The 24,639-nt window shown below is 38.1% G+C and overlaps 1 protein-coding gene across 4 annotated transcripts in view; it reads left to right on the top strand.

Annotated features, from left to right (window-relative positions):
• Positions 1-24,639, top strand: part of ITSN1 (intersectin 1) — a 105,825-nt gene that overhangs the window by 10,356 nt on the left and 70,830 nt on the right. For 3 of the 4 annotated variants that reach the window (XM_026861267.1, XM_026861259.1, XM_026861281.1), the window contains exons 4-13: positions 4,220-4,380; positions 5,842-6,021; positions 6,649-6,742; positions 9,418-9,518; positions 9,940-10,003; positions 12,002-12,139; positions 13,075-13,190; positions 17,640-17,902; positions 18,751-18,900; positions 19,082-19,222. In XM_026861267.1, coding sequence (XP_026717068.1) covers positions 4,220-4,380; positions 5,842-6,021; positions 6,649-6,742; positions 9,418-9,518; positions 9,940-10,003; positions 12,002-12,139; positions 13,075-13,190; positions 17,640-17,902; positions 18,751-18,900; positions 19,082-19,222 — 1,408 coding nt within the window. The remainder of the gene's footprint in view (positions 1-4,219; positions 4,381-5,841; positions 6,022-6,648; positions 6,743-9,417; positions 9,519-9,939; positions 10,004-12,001; positions 12,140-13,074; positions 13,191-17,639; positions 17,903-18,750; positions 18,901-19,081; positions 19,223-24,639) is intronic. The other variant, XM_026861273.1, reaches the window with a different exon arrangement.

The raw sequence follows: 24,639 nt of genomic DNA, 5'->3' as shown, positions 1-24,639 counted from the left end.
AGGAGATTCCTTTGTTTTGACACTGTGGCATCTTCATGGAAATAGATGTTTTGTAAGCTAATCATAAGCTTATTTGTCAGAAAAAACCTGCATGCTTAGTTTCTGTGCCTCATAAATGCAAAAATAATAAAGTTGTCTTTGCATTCTGCAGAAAAGGGGAGAGAAAGGAGGAGGAAAAGATCTGCAGGGGAAGAATTTTGTCAGCACCTGAAACCTATCATTGTGAAGCCCACTGCAGCTATTCTCATTAGAAAACCCCTGTTAGAAACACAGGCCTGTTCTATAAAATATGATAAATATTTAGTCAATGTTTAATCCATTTACTGTTCTGTATTGGTTCCGGCCAGACCTTAAATGAAACAAACTTAAAGACACTACATTATTCCAAATTACATTGGAAGCAGAACAGTGAAATTAAGTAGTGTTTACTGTCAGCCACTCACTGCATTTAAGGTGATGTTTATTCCAAAGTAGCGCTGTAATCTAACAGCATGATGCTAGGTTCAGTAATTAGAAATGAAAATTTGTCCTATTTTTGCACTAAAGATTTTGTCAGACAAAAGCTGATTTTTTTGTTAGCATGCAGTAAAAATGTGTATAAATTCTGTAGTACATAATTTTTCTCACTGGAATTTGTGCTGTTAAATAACAAATAACATTGACATAGTTGAACACAAGGTCAGACCTTAAATTAAAAACTACTGATGATGATGTGAATAGGAGTTGAATTAAAGCCATGAGACTGGTGCACATCAAAGTTTCTTATTCCTGGACAATTAATATTTTCTCATGTAGAATGCAAAGACTTGACTGTGTTCTAGCCATCCACTACGTAAATAGTGCCTGGAGAATCAAGGTTGCCTACAGTGTGATATTTAATCTTACTGCATTTTCATGGCTACATATATAACAAGTAGAGGGACTCTGCCTGTGCTTTAGTAATTGAAAGGCTTATATTTTATAACTCAAAGTATTTGCAGGTGTAGAAGCCACTTAGGTTGAACAAACAAGACTACTATAAATACAACTTGGGTAATTGCTTAAATGCAAAGATGTAAGGAACACTGTGGCTCTTTATTTGAGCTGTTGGAGCCATTTGGCCACTATGGAGCTGACTAACTTCTCCGTATGTTGAGGAATGAGTCGTCTTTGAGAGGACCACTGGCTGCTTGGAGTACAGTCAAAAATCTGCTAGAATAGGTTTGAGATCAATTTCTCTAGCTTTGTTCCTATGCACATCCTCAGCTTGCTAGCTATACTGAGCCTGTTTATTGCCTGTTTCTGCTGGTCATCTGACAGAATGGCTGAGTGAGTGTTGAACTAAACTTTCATTAAAAACCCCACATATTTTCCTTGTTAAGTATTTTTGTATTTTCTTTCGTTGTCTTTAGAAAGGTGTGGTGTCTGCTTGTAAGCATCAGTAAATAAAGCTAATTATCTGCTTCTGGTTTCCATTGTTCTTAATACTCTGTAATTTTATAATGAGGCTGTCTTGTATTCATGCACTGCATGTTGGTTTACATTCTAGGACAAAATCCACAAAAGGAAGTACTTCGGAAAATAACATTTAGCCATTAAGTTTCTGACATTCTAACATTCCAGATATCTTTTGCCTCTTTAAAGTTTCAGGTTTGTGAGACTTGCAGCATGTATTTCTCCCAAGTGAGACTTTTAGAAATCTAATGTCACTATTTATAAGTGATGACTAATGGATGTTATATGAACTGGTTTGGTTGTAAAAAGAAAAAGGTATATAAAGAAGAAAAATAAAATGTACTGAGTAATACTGTTCCTTGTAAGCCTAAGTGATGATATTGGGCAGCAAAAAATCCATGCTGTTGTGGAAAAATAGAGTGGATATTCTTAATTGTCATAGTTAAACTATTAATTCCTTCAAAATGAATTTGGGCTTTTTACAGGAATTTTAAGCTGATGTAAGCATTTCTGATGTAGAGAAAATTTTAGAGATGCAGACATATCTTTTTGAGGTTTATACCTGTTTCATTGTATAGGAGGAAAAACACTACATGCAGTCTGTTTGCAGGTTTCCCTATAGTGGCTTGTGGTATGTACTCCCCACTGGACAGAAAGATATGATGGAACCTAATAAACTTAGTGGTTTTATGTCCAGAGAAAGCCATTGTACTTTAGAATGAACAGAACATGGATGACCTCAGTAACAAAATGTTAGAAGCCTCCTTTGTGTTTTTAACTATTTTCTAGAAGTAACTACACCTCTCACTTCGTAATATACATTTTTCATTAGCAGCTAGTTGCAGTCTATCCTTCCTGTTGCTTATAGGAGAGAGGCTCCTCTGCCTTCACTAGGGTTCTCCCACTTGTCTCTGCAAGTTATGTGAAGACAAAGCCATTGCATCTTCCACTTTAACTTATCCTTCCAGTGCATTAGGAGATATCAGTGTGTTGCTTGCTCTTTGTGGAAGAGTGATCAGAAGCTGAGACTATAGAGCAGTGGTGTTCTGCAAGCAAGAGGAGATACCCATTCCAAATTTGTACTTTTCTTGGTCCAGATTTGCCATGCTGGCCTTCTTTCTTCCTTCTGCTGGTTAGACTAGTGCTACAGTAGGATCTTTTTAATTGATTATTTGTCAAAAGAGCCACACATTAAGCAATCATGTCTGAAACTTGAATCCAAATCACATTATGCTGTGTGGGTCCCAGAATCAGTTTTGACTACATATAGGCTTCCAAAGACTTGCTGGTAGTGGGATTAGAGGAAGGTTTAAAGTTACTGAAGAGCAAGCAGATTTTATGTGTAAATAAAACTTCCCTGTGATATGAAGCTTCAGGAAGCAACACATGGAAGTTCTCATAGCCAAAACTTGTTCTTCAGTGAAGTATATGTATTAATTCAACATCTTTCAGATAGTGGTGCAATGCATACTTTTCTTTTTAACTGTAAGCCTCAGAGTCTACGGTTTCCTCAACAGACTTTCTTCTTTAAATACTACTGCTAGATTTTCAGTATTATTATGTAGCCTCATGACATCAAAATTGGTGGATTAAGACAGCTACACTGCTGAAAATGCTGTCTTGGAAGTACTGGGAAGGGCTGGAGTGTCTCCCTTTTTGGGGAGATGCTACTGGTGATGTACACCAGTGGAAACTCTTAAGATGTATGGTTGACCTGTGGCAGCCCCTGGTGGGATCTGCCACTTCGTTGAGTTTTCCTATGGTGTTTTGGTTAGGGTAGGAGGGTTTTCATTTTTTGAATGCTTTGCTACTGCATTTACCTGGCTGTCTACTTATTTAAGTATGAATTATAAAACATGTCAATTTATTGCAGTACTTTTTTGATAACTTTTCACATACTTGCATGAAAGCTTTCCTTGGCAGGGATTTGATCAGAAATAAAGCTCTTATTAAACTAGACTGTCCGGGTCCTTTCTGTTTTCATGTCCATGACATGTAAATGTACGCAGGAACTAAAAAATGTATATTATTCCAATACTGAAATGTGTACTTAATTCTTCAAATGGATGCAAAGAAATAAGCATAATATTTAAAACTCAGTTTACAACTAATTACATAATTAATGTGTATTTACTCTGTTTTTTAGTTTGCAATTGCAGGAACTAAACATTCTTCTTCCTGCTTCTCTACCCCCAACCTCCTAACCCTATTCCCTGCTGAGCATGGTTTTCTTAACCCTCAAATGAAGAAACAAAAAGACAACTGTTTAAGTCAGACTGCCTTACATGAAAGGCTATTCAAGGTCTAGGCTCAATGTTTTATCTTGAGTACTATTGTTTAACTGAAAACACATTTGTGCACTTGCAGATGTAATGGTGTTTAGTAAAGTACACTGACTTAACATTTTAAATGTAGCTAAAGTGCAGATTTGCAGACTAACTCATTTGATTCTCTTGTGCTGTTTGTAGTATTATGTAGTTTCATTTGTGTGATGTTGCAAAGTTTTTGTAGAACTACAATTAATCCTTCTTCTCTAGATTCTTTGCTAATTCCTCTTAGAGTTGAAAAGTGACTTTAAAAATATTTATTAATCACTCCAAGAAAGAAATCAACAAGCTCTTGGTTTAGACAGTGTCTTCTTTCATTACCATTTTTAATCTGGCATAATTATTTTGAGGGGAAATTAAGTAGCTTTGAATATAAATGCCTGTGTGTGCACACTCCTAGGTCGGTTCCTGAAGTTCATCACTGAAGAATCTAACTGTGAAAATTCTGTATTTTGTAGGGCTCTAGCTGACATGAACAATGATGGGAGGATGGATCAGTTGGAGTTTTCAATAGCTATGAAACTTATCAAATTAAAACTACAAGGTTATCAGCTCCCATCTGCACTGCCTCCAGTCATGAAGCAGCCACCTATTGCTCTGCCTAGTGCACCAGGATTTGGTGAGTTCATTATTTTCTTCCTTGTTAGCTTGTATTGTAGCAACCTATGTCAGATTTGATTGTTGTTTCGCAGTTTTTAAAATAAACTTTTAGGAAAAAGTACTTCTAAAAGTACATTGACTCAAATGCTGCTACATGCATGCACAACCTCCAAAAAAAAAGATCTCGGTGAGCTTTGAGCACCCGATCATACTGAATAACATAAGTTGAGGCCTGTTTTCTTCAGGTCTTATACTGCTCTCTGTATGTTGCAAACAAAAGTGTTTGTGGTGAAAAAAGATGGATCAGGTAGCAGGGCTGGTGCATTCCAAAGTGATTATCTAAACTGTTGTCATTGAGAGATCTCCAGTTTTGGCAAGATTAGCTAACTTTTTCTTGACTTCTTACAAGTCTTGGTAGTAATGAATCCCTCTGCTTTTATTTTATGAACAGTGCTACACTGGCATTAGCTAGAGCAGCTGCTGATTCAGTTCTTATGGTTAAGTACTGCCAAGGTTGCCATCATTTCAAGGCAAAGAGTAGGGAAAATGGCATGGTAAGAGGAAAATAACTAAATGAAGCTGAACCTTATGTGTGACACTGCTGTTCTGCTGTATTCTGTAGTGTGAGGTTCTTTACCTTTCTGTTTTAGTTATTGCTGTGACTCAAGTTGATTGGTGCTTGAGAATCACTTCTGTCCTTAAGAAAAAATAATAGTGCAGTTAAACTGTGTACAACCGTCTTTGACCAGTTGTTGCTTCTGCAAGTTTTACGAGCAGTTTTATTTCTGACTGTAAGAAATCAGTGAAATTGAACAGAGCAAATGGTGGTTTAAGTGAGGAGAAACATAGTAAAGTCAACCCCCCCCAAGAGAACAAGAAAAATCTTTGATTTTCTTTTTTTTCATTCACTGTAGACTTGATCTCAGCTGTTCACAAACACCCTCGTTCTTTCTTTCGGCATGACTGGACCTCCTTAACCTCCCTGTTATTCATGCAACTGTGCTTACACCTAAAATACCTCATTACTGTGCTTTACCCTATTAGCTTTGCACTGTTTCATCTCAACAATAGGCTGCAAGCAGTTATCCTGAAGCTTGTTCTTTTCAGCTGTGGCTAAATGTAGGCTTTGGGTTCATTACTCACTGGAAGTTGACAGTGCTGCTCTTCATTTAGTTCAAGGCAAACAATTCTTTTCTTCAGCAAATGCTAATAGACTTTTTTGGTCAGTGTTGCATCCAGTGTGATGTTATATGCATACATTATAAAGTGGTATGTTGTTCCCTCTGCATTGTTTTATGTTCCCCTGTCATGCTAATGGTGCAGTGGACCATAAGAGTCCTTTCAAGGGGTGTGTGGAAGTTTCCATTTCAATTTGCTCTTTAATTCTGCATTTACTGCTGGGCTGCAGGCTGCAGTTAAATTGTTGTATCATATTAGGAGTCTCTAAATTAGAAAAACTATCTCCTTTTCTTGCCCATAGGTATTGGGGGCATTGCCAGCATGCCATCTCTTACAACTGTTGCCCCGGTGCCAATGGCATCTATTCCAGTAGTAGGAATGTCTCCACCATTAGTATCTTCTGTTCCTGCAGCAGCAGTACCTCCCCTGGCTAATGGAGCTCCTGCTGTTATACAGCCTCTGCCCGCTTTTGCTCATACTGGTATGCTACATACTGAGACTCTGTTTACTCTCTTGCTATTAACAAATTATTTTGCCATTTTCTTTGGATCCAGAACACAGTAGATATGGAATTAGCTATTCTAACTTCTTTAAAGAATTACTTTGGGTAAGAACTGTACTTTGGTTTAGCCCAAGGTAATTGGTTAGCAAATTTGAATAAAAGTTAAAAGAAGAAATACGGACGTATCATACTGTAACAGTTATGTTGAGCAATAGATTAACCCTGTTACAACAGCCATGTGGTAAATCTAGCTTGCCAGTAAACTGTTGCCTAGAAATTGGTCCTCTCCTGTCTATTTATAACTACTGAAGTACTGTTGTTTGTTGGGATTACTTTAAAACACTGGACTACATATGACTTCTAACATTAATCACAGTATAATTTGTTATCAACAGAGTTTGCGTGAAACTGCAAAAGTAAAAAGATGTGAGAGAAGTGCCTGTGTGTCTTCAGCTATTTTGTTAGGCACTGTTAATTTACCTTAATATTTTTAAAAGGGATACCGTCAGAAGAGCCATAATGCTTGTATTTGATATTAGGAACTAAATGAATGTCATAGAAATTCTTTAAAATGCTAATACAAATCACTGCATGTATTATTTACAGCCACGTTGCCAAAGAGTTCTTCCTTTAGTAGATCTGGTCCAGGATCACAGCTAAACGCAAAACTGCAAAAGGCACAATCGTTTGATGTGGCTAGGTAAGTTGTCATGGAATGAGTGTATGTGTGTATCTTGTTCCCCAGAGTTAGAAAAACTACTTTTCTTTCACAAAGTTGTTTTCTGAAATAATATTTACTTGTAGAAGTAAATTTCTGCTGAGATGCTGTGGTTTTACAAAGAATGCTCCATGAGTAGTGAATCATTGAAATATAATAATTAACTATTACAGTATGTGTTGACACTATTTTCAAACTCTTGAAAACTTAATTTTTAGAAAAGTATTTGCTTTTGTAAATATAACCTGCATTGCCTAATACTGCACAGGCACTTCCGTTAGTGTGAAAACATAACAAGTAATATTCTTTAAAATTAGCAACTCTGAGATTATTTTTAAAACCAAAACATTTAATAGTTCTAATATTTTAAATGTACTCCACATAACTGTTTCTTATATATTCTTCAAGTTCTACATGAAAAATCACCTAAAAGGCTTTTAGATTATTTCAAGGCCTAGGAAAACGTATGATTAGGCAAAAATGTATTTTATTATGGTTTGAAGAAACGTATCTAACAAAATAAAACTTTATTAGAGGAGGTAAGATAGTGATTTCCCAAAGTCTTTATAAATCAGACTTTCTCAGAGATTTATACTGCAGAATTTTTTCTAAGAAGAAAATGGCTCAGGACATTCATTATCTATTTTTATTTTCATTTTTCTTTTGCAGGTTTTTCTTGTGCCTTGGTATTAGACACTGATTATTGGGAAATAGGTTTAAAAGTCTTTCAAAACAAACAGTTCTTTTTCTCTTTGAAATTTAGTACTGTCAGGGGCATAGTAGTGGCACTCTAATATAATTTACAGAGGTATAAGAAGTTACTTGCTTTATTAATAGTGTTGTTATAGACAATTAATGAAATTCAAGAAACTTCAGCTGAAATGGCTTCTAGATATTCCATAAGTAGGCTGTCATAATTTTGGGGTTAACTATGTCTGAATCTCGCTGGTCACTTTTATTGCCAACAGGGGGCTGAACCTTAGGTGAGATGACTTCTTTTCTGAGGTGAAATTGCATGGCTCTGAATCTGTTTGGGCTGAGGTTGGATCTTCCTTAGCTTAATCACTGTTACTCCAGTAACTCTGAATCGTCTGCCAGTATCACTACTGGGGGTATTCCTTCACAGACTGCTGCTAGTGCTGAATGATGAACTGGTGTGTGTCTTCAAGTTTTATTGTGGAGAAAACAGATAGCAAGGTAATTGATTTGCAGAGTTTATGGAAAGCCAGGAAGAAGAGCTAAGTCCATTAAACTGAAATGCTGGAGTATTTTTTTTTCTCTAGCTGAGAATTATTTTGAATTTTAACAAGGGAAAAATTCAAAATTCCATTTGCGGTTCTTTTATCACTCTGTCTATGGAGTCATCAGTAGCAAACTCTTGGTATGCATGGTTGGCATATGTGAGTCAACTGTTTTGTCCTCCAGCAATTTTTCTTCCAGAACTACCACTTGAGTATCCATGAGGGAGAGTTTCATTACCTAATGTCTAGTAATCTCACTTCACAGGTCAAAGTACATATATATGTAAGACAAAAGTAGATTTAATATGTAGAAACTCCAAATTTAGCAAAACTGGTGAGGGAGGAAATCACATGGATAAAACAAACAGCTTTTTTTTAAATACGTTTCAATTCTTATTTTCATTATTTAAGATGCAGTTTGTTTTTGCTTTGCTCCCATGAAAGAGTGTTATTAAAGCGGAATAGTTTGGAAATAGAAAAAGAGAAACAGGGGTATTACCTGTTTTAGGTCTTGTCATGTGAGAATGGGATATGAGGTCAATTAATAGAGTACTCATATAATCCTTTTTTTTGGCTCATTTTGAAAGATCTTACCATGCTATCTACTCACTGGACCAGGGAAAAGAGATTTGGTCGTTTTGGTGCACTTTTTAACTGTAATTCGGTATGCTGTTACAAATGGTTATTTAAACTGGCCGCTTTTTTTTTTTTTTCCCCTCCATTTTTCAACCTTAACAAAAAAGGACAAAGTTTGAATGTGACTAAAGCCAGAAAAACTGTGCTTGTTGTTTTCCAGTATGAAGACTTGTCAGTCTTCAAGCATGAGAAATTATAGCTACAAATAACAGCATACAACCTATTATGTGATTGAATTAGAACTGGGCATGTTACATTCTTCTGCTAAGTTCTGTTACAAGAAACTTTGCTGTCAAGTGTAGCTTTTTTCACCTTTTTTTTTTTTAATGTCTTCAGCATATTTTATGTGTGTTTTCCTTAATCAGCTTATGAATGATTTGTCTAAGACAGCCAGTTAAAAACAGGGTAAAATGAGATATTACTTCTGCTGACTGTGGTAAGGCATTTTCTATTATATGTTTAGGTAAAAGCTTTTAGCTTCTTTAAATTGTTTAGGTTACTTAATTCTCTACTAGTAAAGAAAAAAGCAAAACTCTTAGGCCTGTCATTCAACTTTAGTAAAAACCATCCTCTAAAACACTGAATTATAATAAATGTTTTTAAACAGGAATTCACACCTGTTGTGGTTTCAGGAATAGAAGGGAATATTTGGGTGAAGAACCATTTCAGTCATGAAATTTGATCTCTGTGCAGCACTTAATCTTGTTGTACCTGTTAGCTTCATGTGATTAAATTTAAAACTGTATTTTCCTCCCCTCCCTTATCCTTTTGTAATTCTAGTGTGCCTCCTGTGGCAGAATGGGCTGTACCTCAGTCATCAAGACTGAAGTACAGACAGCTGTTCAATAGCCATGATAAAACAATGAGTGGACACTTAACAGGTATTGAAGCAGGTTTTGTTGTCATCTTTTTTCGAACTGTAAAAAGCCAATTATAATAGCATTTAGAATGTTATTCAGATAGTAAGAGACTCTCATCTCTTCCTGTTGCCACCATCAATATTTGGTCACTGTCAATAAAACGATATGCTGTTTTAGTTTTACTAGTTCTGGGAGCATCTCTTTGCCTTTCATAGCTGTTTTTTTTTAAAAAAAAACAAAACAACTGAGTGCTTGTTATAGAGAAGGGAAGGGTTATATATTTTTTATTATTTTCCTTGGGGGGAGGGGGGACTGCTTTATGATGATAACATCTCTTCTGTGTTACCTATTCAGAACTAAGCTCTGCTTGTGCAGTAGCTACTTAGAAATGCAAGAAAAGGAGAAAGTTGCTTATTTGTTAATCCTTGTTTCACTTTGTTAGGTCCACAAGCAAGAACAATTCTTATGCAGTCAAGTTTACCCCAGGCTCAGCTGGCTACAATATGGTAAAAATAAATCTACTGTAAACTGTAGTTAAGCCTCTATACTGTATACCGTGGGGTTTTTCTCCCTTTTCAGTCTCCCTCCACTCATAAATCATTATACGTTGCTCTTTTTAATATATAAATTCATAAAACAAAACCTGCGCTGCTATGCTTATATTAATATTACTTCTCAGAAGTAAAAAAGAGTGTATTTTACACTATGCACATAGATGTTCTGTAAATTGAGTTTCAATTATGATGTTGTAAGGCAGATGAGATATTCCGACTTCTATGTCTTCCATATCCCTGGCCATATGTGACACAGCACCAGGGAAACTTACACGTTTGCACAGGTAGTACAAAAGGAAGCTTAATCTAGAACCATACTTGTTTTGGGGCTTGTCTGCCTTTTTTTGTGAGTTTCTAAAGGTTTATTTCCAAGGGGCTGGAGTTACATACATTGAAAATAATGGATTTTTAAAGGATTTGTCTCAGCTTCTCTTTTTCCTTTCAACTTCTTGTTTGCTGAAGTTTATTAGGTTCTTATTGTCATATGGAAAGTTAGATATAACTTCTGTACTTTATAAGTCTTTGCTTGGAAACCATCATTAGCTCACACATCTGACTTCTGCATGAGGATGTCAACTGTGTTGTTGCTCTAACATGGTGGTTCAATTGTGCTTGCTTTCTTTGCTAAGTACTGATGGTTTTGTTGAATTTTAAAAGCATTCTCTCCTTATTTGTTTCCTAACAAAACTACTGTAAGGAAAAGAAAAAAAATTCAACCCAGTCATCCAGCAGATGATTAAGGAAAAAAATACTCTGCTTGTTGCCAGCATTTAAGTAGGTTATGTGGGCAGGGGAATGACGTCAGCATCCTCCAGGCGTAACTGTTTTAATTTTTGACATTCAAAATTGCCAAGTCTATTGAGATAAGGAATCGATTTTATAGCTTATGTTGTCCTAAGTATTGCTCCTTTTCCTGATACTTACTCTCTTGCAGTAGAACTGCTGTTGCAGTTCTCTGGGGCAAGATTTGTCAGTCTGTAATGGGATTGGATTCACTGACTCACAGACACACAGAGCGAAGTACTGATGTGCAGCTGGTCAGCTATTCTGTAGCAGCTGTTTTGGTATTTCTGTATCGAAGATGCGGACTCAGACTGATGGGATAGCTGATCAACTGTATCTTTGCATGCTAAATTTTTATTCTGCTGGCTTGTTCATGCCCCAGCCTGAGGAGTTCAATAACACAATCATGGATCAAACCAGGCTATAATTGTCTCCCAAATTTAAATCCCATAAACAAAGGCCTGTACTTTGAGACATCAAAAGAATGTATCAATTGCTTACCTTTGATTTTCATAGTATCATGGGAGGTTTTTCCTGTGTGTGCAGCATGCCAGAGAAAAAAGGTGATGTTTCAGCTGTTAAAGTTTGTCCAATACCACCTTAACATGAATAAAAGCATTTTGTGCATCTGTTGGAGCGTTGATTTTAGGCCATCCAGAGATGTTATTTCGTAATTTTTAGTATATGCATAATGCTGAAATGTTTTTGTGCTTGTCAGGACTAGAATGTTAATGGCTTTCATTTTAATGCAAATGTGTGCTCTGGAATGTGAGATAGGAGCCTTCAGGGAAGAAAAAAACCAAGAACTTCTACCAAACATTCAAACTGATTCTTTTCTAAATAATACTGTGTAGTGGTGTTCACCAGGCATTCAAGAAAACTCCACTGATTAACATTACTTAGATAGCGTATGGTGCAGGCAGCACTCAGAGAGCAAGTGAAGTAGTAGCTGTGGCTATAAGTATAGTTTCAAGGTGGACATGCATGAGAAATATGGGAAATAATGAAGCATTTGGGGTTTGCTTTTTATTTGTTTTGAAGAAATGAAGTAGTATGAAAAAATAATGAAAAATGGAATTTGGAACTGAATACATTAAAACAATGCTTTTTAACAGTGTTTTAAAATATTTAATAATTTACTTACTCTGTACCTTCCCTTTTAAAAAGGAATCTTTCCGACATTGATCAAGATGGAAAACTTACAGCCGAAGAGTTTATTCTGGCTATGCACTTAATTGATGTGGCTATGTCTGGTCAGCCACTGCCACCTGTACTGCCTCCAGAGTATATTCCACCTTCATTTAGGTAACTGATTATAATTCTGGAAACATGCTCTTAAATTTTTAGTTCATTTGGGAAAGCTGTCCTGTAAGTGTAAAGTACAAGACACTGAAAAGTAACCCCTCTCCATTTTGTACTGCATCTGTGGCACAGAGTGCCTTCTCATTGGGAAATGCTTGTTTAGCTTTTTGGTTTTATTACAAGTATTGAATGCTGGAAGTCACAAGAATTCCTTATAAGACGACAGTTTTGGTCAATGTTTTATGCTAGCATATCTTCTAAAACTTACTCAGTCTGACCATATAAATTTAAAGTGCTAGAGTTCCAGTTTATACTTCTGTAGGTCAAGTGGGCTGTATTGGAATTCAAAACATGCTGTGAGTTTACACTGTAGCAAATTCAGATGTCTTTTGATACAGTTGTGTCTGTGAATAGCAGTGATGAGTCATTACTTCTGTTTCTCATTTTCACTTTTTTTGTGGAGAAATGGGTGGGAAGACAGTAGCAGCACTACAAATGGAAAGAAATATTTGCATATGATATTAGCTTCACATTCGTTAAGTATCATCTTGAAGATTACAGGGTGGGTTTTTTATTCCAGGTGGAGTCTTATTTTTAGCTTGACTATATTGAGTTCTTTCTCTGTATTTACAACTGTTGCTATAGTTTAAGTCAGCATTTCCCTAACTTCAGACTGGTCACAAGTAAGAGATCTTGGGGACAGGGTTGAACACATCTGCAAGTTGCATAGTGCTGTGAACTTTGAACTAGGTTTCTCAGGTCACCAGTGTGTGCTATTGGGACTCTGGAGAATACTGTTACCTTAATGTCAATGGAACATTAAATACCATTAAATGCTACATCATTGCATTTAATTTATGATTTTGTCATTAAATCATAAATAAATTTGGCAGCCATAGGTTCTTTTAAGTGACTTGGAATTATTGTTTTATTGACAGAAGAGTACGCTCTGGTAGTGGCTTATCTGCTGTAACTTCAGTATCTGTAGACCAAAGGTTACCAGAAGAACCAGCGTTAGAAGAAGAACAGCAACAACTGGAAAAGAAATTACCAGGTGAGCAAGCAAAAATAGAGATGTATTGAGTGCTGTTGTCAGAGAGGTGTGAGGTGTTGTCAGAGGTGTGTGAGGTATTATCATCAGGTTATATGCTGTGGAGTTACAAACGCTTATTAAGAAATGTTTTCTTTCCAGATCAGTTTGTGACATGTCAAAGGCATAACCAAGACATTGCTTGGTCCAGCTAATTCCTGACTGTTGCTTTGTATTAGTGACAATGGAGATATGAACAATATTCAGGCTGCTTATCTTATGCACTCTCAATGGAGGCAGCACTTTGCAGTCCTGTTATAGGACTGCAATAAAAACTTTTTACTACCTCCATCTGCTGACTTTTAGAGTGTGGTTTGACTTACGTACTCTTTAAAAGATCACTATATATACAGAGGCCTGTTTCTTTGCAGTCTGTGTAACAATATGGGTTTTTATAGAAGCTTTAGCAGCTCTGCTTTTGGGAAAAGGAAAAAAACAAGGAAGAATAGCGTAAAGAAAAAAGAAAAGTGCAGAAGGCCTTCTACATCTTAACACTTCAGATCATCTCTTCGCTCTTCTTTGTACCTTTGCTACTTTTGCTCTATTTTATTCTAAGATGACCAGAATGTCACACAGTTGAAGAGGTAGTAACATGACAGATTTATACAGTGCTCTAATAATGCTTTTCTTGTTTCTTCTAAATATTTTTCAATTTTTTAAATTGATTCCTAACACTTGATTGCCTGTTTGATCACGCCTTAGATCTGAGTTGATGTTTTAGAAGACTTTCCACATAATGCTAACATTCTTCCACAAATCTGTTAACCATTTTAAAGCTGATGACTGTGTGTGTTTAGTTAGGATTATTTTTAATCCCCATGAACACTACTCTGTGTTCATTAACATTGAAATTTCCTCTGCTTCTTCATTGCCAGATCACTGAGTTTTGTGAGATTCTTCTGAAGCTCTTCAGTCAGATTTTTATTTTAGTACTGTGACTCTCTGACATCATCTTCAGAAACTGTCTTACTTTTCAATCTCTTCCAGATCATTATTGCACACAGAACAGCACAATTGCTAGTAGAGATCTTTGAAGGAGGCTACTGAGAATCTTTCTGTCATTGTGAAAGTTGGTAATTTATTTCACCCCTTAATTCTGATCTTTTTAATTTTTATTAGTTCCCAAGGACCTTCTGTCTCTTTCCATGCCAGGTTAGTTCAGGAAATCTGCATGTGAGCAATTCCACTACAACTCTTGTCTTCGGTTAGTATTTTATAACTAACTGCTGCTGGCAGTCTGTTGGGTAATTCCTGGCTGTAGAAGGATGAAAGGAGGTAGCAGGGACTGCTGAAGCAGACATCACTGAGGTCTCACAAAGAAACGTTTCCTCACAGGTGAGATATGACTCTCCTGTATTGGCTCTTTGAGGCTTAAGTCTTGTGTCTCTGGAATCAGAGGATTCTGATATGCAGTTTATAGTGTCAGAAAGTTTAACCACTGTCTTGGCTTAGTTTCTTTATTAGACTTCGAAATCATGCAAGTATTCTTGTGTTAACGTGATCTTCTTTTTCAACTTGCTTAGTAATACAGTTGGGTCTGTTAGATTTGAGAGGCAGCTCTTTTCTGCATTAGTTGTTCCATGGTATCATGTCACTAACTCTGTCTATTGTAGCCTCTGCTACTTTACCCAGTGTGGGAGTAGACTGACTTATCTGTATCTTTCAGGATCATTATACCGTCTTTTCTTAAAGACCCGTGTTGCAATTGTCATCTTCTAGTCTTACAGCACTGACATTGATTAAAGGATGGATTGCACTGCACAGCTAGTAGTTCATGAATTTTGTATTTGAACTACGGATTAGCATTTTCTGGGTTTGGCAACCTGTTAGTCTTCAACTTTTGGTTGTATTTTTGTTTTACAGCCATTTCTGCTGTCAGTTAAAGAGGAACTAGAGTGTTTAAGACTTTTACTGTATTTGGTGTATAGATTTTCCTTTGTAAAGATCACTTAAAACAGTGGTTTTGATAAATATGGCTAGGTGTTGGGTTTTTTTCTTCTTTTGAAAACATTTGAAAGGGTTTTTATTGTTGGCTTTTATAACCTTTTAGAAGCTTTTCCTTATGCATAGCAACACAAGCCAACAGCTACTTCTTTAATTTGCTAGAAGTTGTTCTCTTCTATTTTCGTACTTCAGATATGCTTTGTTTTGTTATCTGGTAGCTACCTTGATTTTGCTGAGTAACAATACTATCTTATTGGGCAGTGTCCTGGTTTTTGCCCAGAGGGCGATGGATCACCATGCAGCTGTTCACTCGCCCCTTCCCCCCAGCACTGGAAAGGAGAAAAATGAATTAAAAAGGCTAAGGAATCAAGATAAGGACCAGGGAGAGGTAGCTCACCCATTACGGTCACAGGCAAAAGATAGACTTGTTGGGGAAGAAAAGAAGGAAATCACTTTAATTGAAACACTAACAAAACCTAACATTTAACAGATGGAATGGGACAGTGAGAAGCATTATTATATCTTAAAAACACCTCCCCCCATCCCTCCCTTCTTCCTGGGCTCAGCCTTGTTCCCAACATCTCTACCTCCTCCCACAGAGGCGCAGGGGGCAGGAGATGGGGGTGTGGTCAGTCCACTGCTGCTTCTTGCACAGGTGGGGGAACCACTCTTCTGCATTCTTCCCTCTGATCTACGTGACATCCCTCTCGAGGGACGGAGTCCTCCCTGAACTTCCTTCATTGTGAGTCCTCACTACGGGATGCATTCTTCTTGAGATGCTCTGACATGAGTCACCTCCCTGTGTTGCAGTCCTCCCGATGCTGAACTACAACAGCGAGGCTTCTTCCCATAGAGTCCTAGGGGACTCCTGCAGGCAAATCTCTGCTCCTCCAATGACCTCCATGGGTGGCAAGGGGGTGGATACAGGGAAGGTCTCTGCTTTGGTTCGTCTCCCAACCTTCCTCCTCCTTCCTTCCACTGACCTCTGCATTTGCATTAGTGTCCTTCTTGTAACTCTTCCTCAAAGTCCCAACCCTCTCCCCCATCCCCCTTCTTAAATACATTATCACAGAGGTGCAGCTGCTATCACTAACTGGCCTGGCCTTGGCTAGAGGTGGGTCTGACTTGGAGCTGTGGGAGCTCCAAGAAGCTTCTCACAGGGGGCCACTGCTGTAGCTCCTTCCCCTGCTACCAAAAACCCCAACACACAAATTCAGCACAGGACGACATCTTAGAACCAGGTGTTTCTTCTTAGTGGTATGTGTTTCCTGAACCTTGAGCATAGACTCTTGGTGTCCGTGCTACTTGCAAATGTTTTGCACTTCTACCTATTCCTTTTAACTGACTTTCTTGACATAAATATTATTTTTTCTGGTTTTTTTTTTCCCTTGGTTTCCTAAATTAGTGGGAATTATGATCTCATTCTCTATCAGTCTGTATCTTAATATTCTTTGAACCCAGTGGCTAATTTTAAACAAACTTAACAGACATTAAAGTGGTTAAATTTTTTCAAGTTTTATGAAAATTGATGATTTGCAATAGTAAAGGGGGCCAAACTTAGAAAAAGTCAAGAATTTGACTGGTTCAGCAGATGTTAAACAGATGTGTCAAACAGTTAGTGCATATACTCTTTGAAATAAATATGTACTATCTCTTGACTAGCATGCCAAAAATGTATGTATTGGGCATGCAGGGAGAGAAATACAGAATACAGGGTATGGAAATGGGACATACACGGTATGGGAAGAAACAGAAGGTGAAGTGGAAATAATAATTTGGAGGAACTGTGGAGGAGGGGCCTAGGAATGTGGAACAGGGGAAGGACAATCCCCTATATTGCAGAAGAATGTCAGGGAACCTGTGCTGGAACTGCAGTCATTCTTTTAGGACAGTAAGTAATGAGGATGTGAATCCACAGGAATCCAGTCTTCCTGAGTTCAGCTGCTCAAGAACTTCAGCAAGCCATTTCTTTTCCTTACAGGAAAGAGTAATCTTATGAGAATCTCAAGTTTAAATACATTATGGGTCATTTGCACAATGGCTTTTTGATAATAACATCAGCTGAATTCTTTGCCTTTTAATAATTGAAGTGTTGGTTCTTCTACTGCTACTATTATCGAATGTATAGAGCAACTCCAGAACCTGTGTTCTCACAGAGGATTAGTTGGTGAATGGTTTTGTCTAAATTATACCCACTTGGTGGGCTTTGTGGAGAAACCTCAAAGCCTGAGGAATGGGCACTGACATTCACACCTCAGTTCCCTAAGGTTTTGGGTCTAAGGGGATCTATGATATAAATGCTAATGATAAAACCTAGAATTACCTGTAGAGCTATATTATCAGTAGCTGAGAGCTGCATCTAGTACTGTTGGAAGGTTGTTTCACTTTGATTAAGCATACATGATTTTTTTTTTTTAAGTCAGTAGCAGAGTTTAATTCTCCTTTGCCTCATGTTTCCACACTTTAAAGTTACATTTGAAGATAAAAAACGGGAAAACTTTGAACGTGGCAATCTAGAACTTGAAAAACGGAGGCAGGCTCTCCTGGAACAGCAACGCAAAGAACAAGAGCGTCTAGCACAGCTGGAACGGGCAGAGCAAGAAAGGAAAGAACGTGAGCGGCAGGAGCAAGAACGTAAAAGGCAATTGGAGCTAGAGAAACAGTTGGAAAAACAACGGGAGTTGGAACGGCAGAGAGAAGAGGAAAGGAGGAAAGAAATAGAAAGAAGAGAGGTAACCAACTGGATAAAAGGAAGGTGGTTATGTCACTGGCGGCTGTGTTTGATTAGAACAAAATGTAATGTCCACACTAAATATTATGCTGTCATTTTTAGTAAGCAAACATGTAAATAATGTACTTATATTTCTAGTTTTGAAGTAAAGAAAGAGTTGCCTATCTCTTTCTTTATTTTTCATGTGAAATGAATGGATGAGACCTCTAGATCTAAGACAATGTGCTCTTAACCTCTGAATTCTTTAATAATAATTATTATTATTTGCTTTGCTATAAAATGATAGATGAATGAATGAATGAATGAATGAATGAATGAATGAATGAATGAATAAAAAAAAACCTATGGGCATTTTTGGGATTCATGATTTTCCTGTGATGAGTTAATTTGTAAAAGAAAACATTTACTAGTTAACTTTAAAAGCTGTCATTTTCTCACATCGCCAAACAATGTTACACTTGGTGCAGTAGCATCTGACTATTCTTTGCAAAGCTGCAGAATGACTAGTATTGGAGGTTGGAACTAGATTTGATGCAACCCTGGAGAGTTCTTGAAGTCTTAATATGAAACAACTTGTTAAATCAGAAAATTGGATCTTGGGAAACTGATTAAAATAGGTGAATAAGCAGAATAGCACTCCATCTGCTATGTAGTGAAGCCCCATTTCACCAGTGCTTTCAAGTGATCATTTGAACAACTTAGCAGTTTGTACACTTAGAAGCATATATTTAGTCCACAGTTTAGCAGTGTTTTATATTAATGTTTTAATTGCATTTTAGAATATGAATATCAGTGATGAGAATAGTTTATCAAAATAGATCTTTCATATCTTTTTTTGAAATGCTACAGGCTGCAAAACGGGAACTTGAGAGGCAACGGCAACTTGAGTGGGAGCGTAATCGTCGGCAAGAACTACTAAATCAAAGAAACAAAGAACAAGAGGACATAGTTGTTCTGAAGGCAAAGAAGAAGACCTTAGAATTTGAGCTGGAAGCTCTAGTAAGTGATTGTGATGCAGATAAAACACTAAAGCACAGTAGTGACTGTGATATGGCCATGTTTACTTTCTGTAATTTCAACTTTTAAATATAGGATAAAAGTACTTTTTAAATCCTGACTTGCATGACAAACCATTCTGGTAAAAAAAAACCCAACATAATTTCTTTTTTTTTTCCTGAAGAATGATAAAAAAAATCAGTTGGAGGGAAAGCTTCAGGATATCAGATGTCGGCTGTCTACCCAAAGACAAGAAATTGAAAGTACAAATAAATCTAGAGAACTGAGAATTGCAGAAATCACCCATTTGCAACAGCAGCTACAGGTGAGAAGACATTCTCTAATATTGTTCTTAGCCTTGTATTCTGACCTCCTCAACTGCATCAATATCTTAAGCAACCTTGCCACAATAGATGATGTGTTGTTCCTTGTACATAAGGAATTGTTGTAGATAATTTGTCATTCTTTTAAATGTCATGTCTGGGAATTGCTTCCTACACTTGAAGGTGTGTCTGATTATCACTTCATCCTCATGGAATCCTGTTGTGGGGTATAGTAAATAAATTGTTTGGCTGAAGATGTTAATGGATTTGGGAGGATGAGGAGAATGAAATTTTATGGCATATGCTTTTCTTGGCAGTGATTGCTGTTTGTGTGCTGATAGAATTGACTTCAGTGAAGTGGCTTGTTGATGATGCTTTTTTTTTCCTCTTATAAAATAATGAACTTTCAAAATTGAAGTTACCAGTTAAATCAGTTAGTTCTTGGTCTAACCCTGGCATTCATCTTTCCTACTTCTCTATTTAAAATTCTCTGTCAAATTAAAGATGGAATTTAGTAGATGTCTGCTTTTAGCGAAAGAATATTCTTTGCAATATATACAGGTTTCTAGATGAGTTGTAGTATTTAGTAGTGGTTTAGGGGTTTTTCTCTTCAATAAATATTTTATATTGCGTGAAATTAATTCTTGGTCAGTAACGGAGGCTCTCGGTGCTTTTCTACCGCTATGAAGAGAATCTCACACGGCTTAGTTGTAAAACCTATCTTAAAACTTAATCTTATTGTTCCATTTCAACTTTCTAAGCATAATTAATACAGTACATTAATTTGAACAAAACTAGAACTTGAAAGTTCAGGGGGTTTGTTTTCTGTATGAATATTTTTTTTCTTCTTTCTTAAAACATTACATTTCCACTGAAGTTTTGCAGTACATCCTGCACAAGACATCTTTTTGAAACATCTGGTGAAATACAATGAATTTTGCACAGTGGTCTACGTATTACTCTTGTTTTGGAATCACTACTATATTTGTAGTGACCTTTAACTGTCTGGTCATTGTAATTGGTACTAGATGGTATGTATCCAGCAGCTTAGTTAATGCCTGTTCACTTTCTAAATTACTTTGCTCACAATGACTGAGAGCACTTCTGTAATAACAGTCACACTTGCCTTTCTTGGTGGTTGTTTTGTTGGATTTTTGGTTTTGAGGTGGGTTTTTTTTTAGGTTGACAACAATAACTGTGGCTTTGTGGTTTTGTCTTCTCTCAGATGATCATTGATCTCAACCACTAATATTTCAGTTAGTGTTGCTTGGCAAGTGTTTATTAGTGTTTATCACAATTGTGATCCCAGAAGGAAGTGTCACTGCTTAGTAGAAAAGGCCCAAATTTTATCTGGGGAGAACCTAAAAGAGTAGATACTTTTTTTCAGTAAAAAGCTGAGTTTCTCAAATATCCTGTAAATTTTACTGTCTAATTTGTAGAGGAAAGACTAAAGATATGAGGGACTTTTTAAAGAGGAGATTTTGATCCTCTAAACTCTCCAGTAGATTGAAAAATCAACATTGTCAGTTGTCTTTATAGGATGGTATATCTTCACTTGGAAATATTTCAGTTTAATACATCTGACACTTGCTATGGAAAGATGAGTTAATTCAAAGGAGTAATTACTCTTCTACCTATTAATTAGTTTCAGGATGGAGTTTGATTAAATTTGTGGAAGAAACTGTAACAGTAAATCCTGGGTGATGAAAATTTGTACTAGATATATGAATCTCTGCTGTCTGGTAGAGTGGTATTTCCAGGGATGTTCGGAAGGATCCCACCTTCCAAATATATTGTGTGTGTTTGAATCATATTTATGCTGTCTGCAGGGCTTCTGCTAGTTATCTGCAGGGATTATTTGCATCCTTGATGAATATTTTGGCTCACAAGTAATTTGGCTTTCCTCTGAAGCACTAGAAGCAGGAAATGTGGCAGAGACTTAAGATGTATAGTGGTATCTCCGTTTCTCCTATGACCCCTTGCTCAGGGCATAGGATCAGAAGAACTTTCTGTCATTAGATTGAGAGGAACGGGTTTTTGATTGCTGTTTGCCTTCTACTGCTATATGGGACATGATTCAATTCTTGGAAATTTCTTGTTGCATGAAACTTCAGCATTAGTGATGCCATTGATTTCTTTCGTCTGTTTCTTCAATGCAACTAAAGGGTGTGGAAAAACATGTTGTGGATACTCTTGGAACCAAGCGATAGTAGTAGGTGACTCTTCTCAGAGGTATGGAGGCACCCATCTGCCAACCTGACACATTCTCTAGAGAGGTGTGCTGCTTACTGGGTGCTCATATCAGGCATGTCACCGAGATTACTGAGCTTCCTACAGTCCACTGTTTATTACCCACTGCTCTTGTTTCGCTTGGGCACCAGTGATACAGCCAGGAACAATCTGAGGAGTATCAAGAAGGATTACAGAGCCCTGGGAGCAGCAATAAGGGACTCTGGAGTGCAGGTAGTTTTTTCATCAATTCTCCTGGTCAAAGGGAAGGGGTTTGAGAGGGCCAGTTGTATCTGGCAAATCAACAATTGGTTACAGGACTAGTGCCACAGCCATGGATTTGACTATCTAGGCTATGGGACTTGCTTTGAGGAAACCTGGTCTACTGGAGGCTGAGGGGGTCCATCTGTTAGAGAAGGGAAAGAGCATCTTTGGTCATAGGCTTGCCAAGCTGATGAAGAGGGATTTAAACTAAAGTAGCCTGGGGAGGGGGACCTCCATTCTCCTCTACCAGCTTGATGCCAGTGCCAGCAATAGATGCCCAGGGCCTGGAGAGGGGTCACAGGTCAGCAGGAGAGCACCTGAAGAGCAGCACAAAGGAATCCCAGCCAGAACATCAGCTTCATCGGGGGCCCAACCTAAATGCCTCTATGCAAACACACATAGCATAGGGAATAAACAAGAGGAGCTAGAGTCTTGTGCATGCCTGCAGGGCTGTGATCTTACTGGCATCGTGGAGACATGGTGGGATGGCTCCGAGGACTGGAGCGTTGGAATGGAAGGATACAGGCTCTTTAGGAAGGACAGGCAGGGGAGATGAGGAGGGTGTGCTGCCCTCTGTGTCAGTGACCAGCTGGAGTGCATGGAGCTCTGCCTGGGGATGGGTGAGGAGCTGTCAGAGAGCTTATGGGTCAGGATTAAAGGGTGGACAGGGATGGGGGACATTATAGTGGGGGTCTGCTACAGGCCACCCGACCAGGAAGACCAAGAAGATGTGGCTCTCTATAGTCAGACAGGAGCAGCCTCGTATTCAGAAGCTCTGGTCCTCATCCGATATCTGTTGCAGGGACAACACAGCAAGGCATAGGCAATCCAGGAGGTTCCTGGAATACGTTGATGATAACTTCCTTCTCCAAGTGATAGAGGAGCCAATGAGGAGAGATGCTGGTGGGGAGTGTGAAGCTCAAGGGCAGCCTTGGCTGCAGGGACCATGAAATGGTGACGTTCAAGATCCGTAGGGCAGCAGGGAGGAGCACAGCAAGCTCGCTACCCTGGATTTCAGGAGAGCAGACTTTGGCCTCCTCGGGGATCTGCTTGGTAGAGTAGCATGGGATAAATCCCTGGAGGGAAGAGGAGCCAAAGAAAGCTGGTTATTATTCAAGAATCACCTCCTCCAAGCTCAGGAGCGATGCATCACAACAAAGAGGAAGTCAGGTAAGACTGTCAGGAGGCCTGTATGGATGAACAAGGAGCTCCTGGACAAGCTCAAGACACAAAAAGGAAGCCTACAGAGGGTGGAAGCAAGGACAGGTAGCCTGGGAGGAATACAGAGAAATTCTCAGCAGCCGGGGATCAGGTTAGGAAGGCCAAAGCCCTGGTAGAATTGAATATGGCCAGGGACACCAAGGACAGCAAGAAGAGCTTCTATAGGTACATCGGTGATGAAAGGAAGACTAGGGAAAATGTGGGCCCTCTCTGAAAGGAAAAGGGAGACCTAGTTACCCAGGATATGGAGAAGTCTGAGGTACTCAACAACTTTTTTTGCCTCAGTCTTCACCGGCAAGTGCTTCAGCCACACCACCCAAGTCACAGAAGGCAAAGACTAGGAGATTAAAGAACTGCCCACTGTAGGAGAAGATCAGATTTGAGACCATCTAAAGAACCTGAAGGTGTGCAGGTCCATAGGACCTGATGAGATGCATCTGTGGGTCCTGAGGGAACTGGCAGATGAAGTGGCTAAGCCACTGTCCATCATATTGAGGAGAAGTGGCAATGTGAAGTTTCCACTGACTAAAAAAGGGGAAATATAACCCTCATTATTAAAAAGAGAAAAGAAGACCCAGGGAACATTCCAACCTGAAATATTGTCCTATGTTACTTTCTGTGCTTGAAGAATTACAAGTTTTCTGTTAATCCTGTTTCATTTTGACATTCATTCTGCTGTTCAGCTTATCAAAATGATTCTTGAATTGGAATGGTACAGTTCTGATATCCTTGTGTCCTGAAAGGTGATTTCCTTTGCTCTTTCTCTTGAGGTTTATCCAACAATACATTTACTCTACTAGCTGTCATTTTTATCGGATGATAATATTTGAAAATTTCATTTCCATGATGCCTGTGTGCTCTACTTATCTAATAATACTGTTTCAATTTTTCATCCCAAACTATGGCATGGGCATGCAGGTATTTGGGTTGGGAGGGTGTGGTGGAAGGGGAAGTATGAACACAAAAGACAAGGTCTTGCATGTAGTTTCAGAACATGGTAATGGTGGTTGTTGGGAACGAGGTGGCCCCCCTCAAGTAGATGATTTGGAAAATGCTGCATTATATGTTGCTCATTTAATTCTGAATTACAGTCCCATGATAGGAGTATCTGGCCTTCATGATATCCTTGAAGTGTTGAAAAAGATCTGTTGATGCTATAGGCAGTGCAGCTGAACAGTGAGGGACACAGGTAACTCCTAGTAGTCAAATGCATTGTTTATCTTAATTTTAATACTTTGTGAATTTATAAAGTCCTTGGTTCTACTGTACTATCTAAGTATGTTTTCTGGAACATAAAGAGATTACAGGAATCTGTAGTCATTGCATAATCATAAATCTGAGCTGTACACTGCAGAGGCCCAATCAGAGACTGCCATGAGTAAAGCGGGACAACTATGAAGTCATATGTCAGTACAGTCAGCCTTTTGTGTTCTTGTAACAAAGCCTAAAAACTTTTCATGGGACTCACTCTGGTATTAGGTGATTTTGAGGTTTGAACTCAGCCGGCAGCCAGATGCCACGTGGCCGGCCATTCACCTCTTCCCTCCCCGGTGAAATAGAGGAGGGACAAAAAGAAGAGTATTCGTAGGTTGAATAAAAAGAAATAATTTACTAAATACAACAAGAGAGCAACAGTAACAATACTGAGTCCAAAAAACCCCACGGTTAAAATGCAGCAGTGGCTTACTGAGCGCAGCAACTACAC

This window comes from Athene cunicularia (genome assembly GCF_003259725.1).
Source record: "Athene cunicularia isolate RWA chromosome 1 unlocalized genomic scaffold, athCun1 chr1_part1, whole genome shotgun sequence".
Taxonomy (NCBI): domain Eukaryota; kingdom Metazoa; phylum Chordata; class Aves; order Strigiformes; family Strigidae; genus Athene; species Athene cunicularia.
The sequence above is the reverse complement of the archived record's forward strand: the minus strand, read 5'-3'. Positions and strand labels throughout refer to the sequence as shown.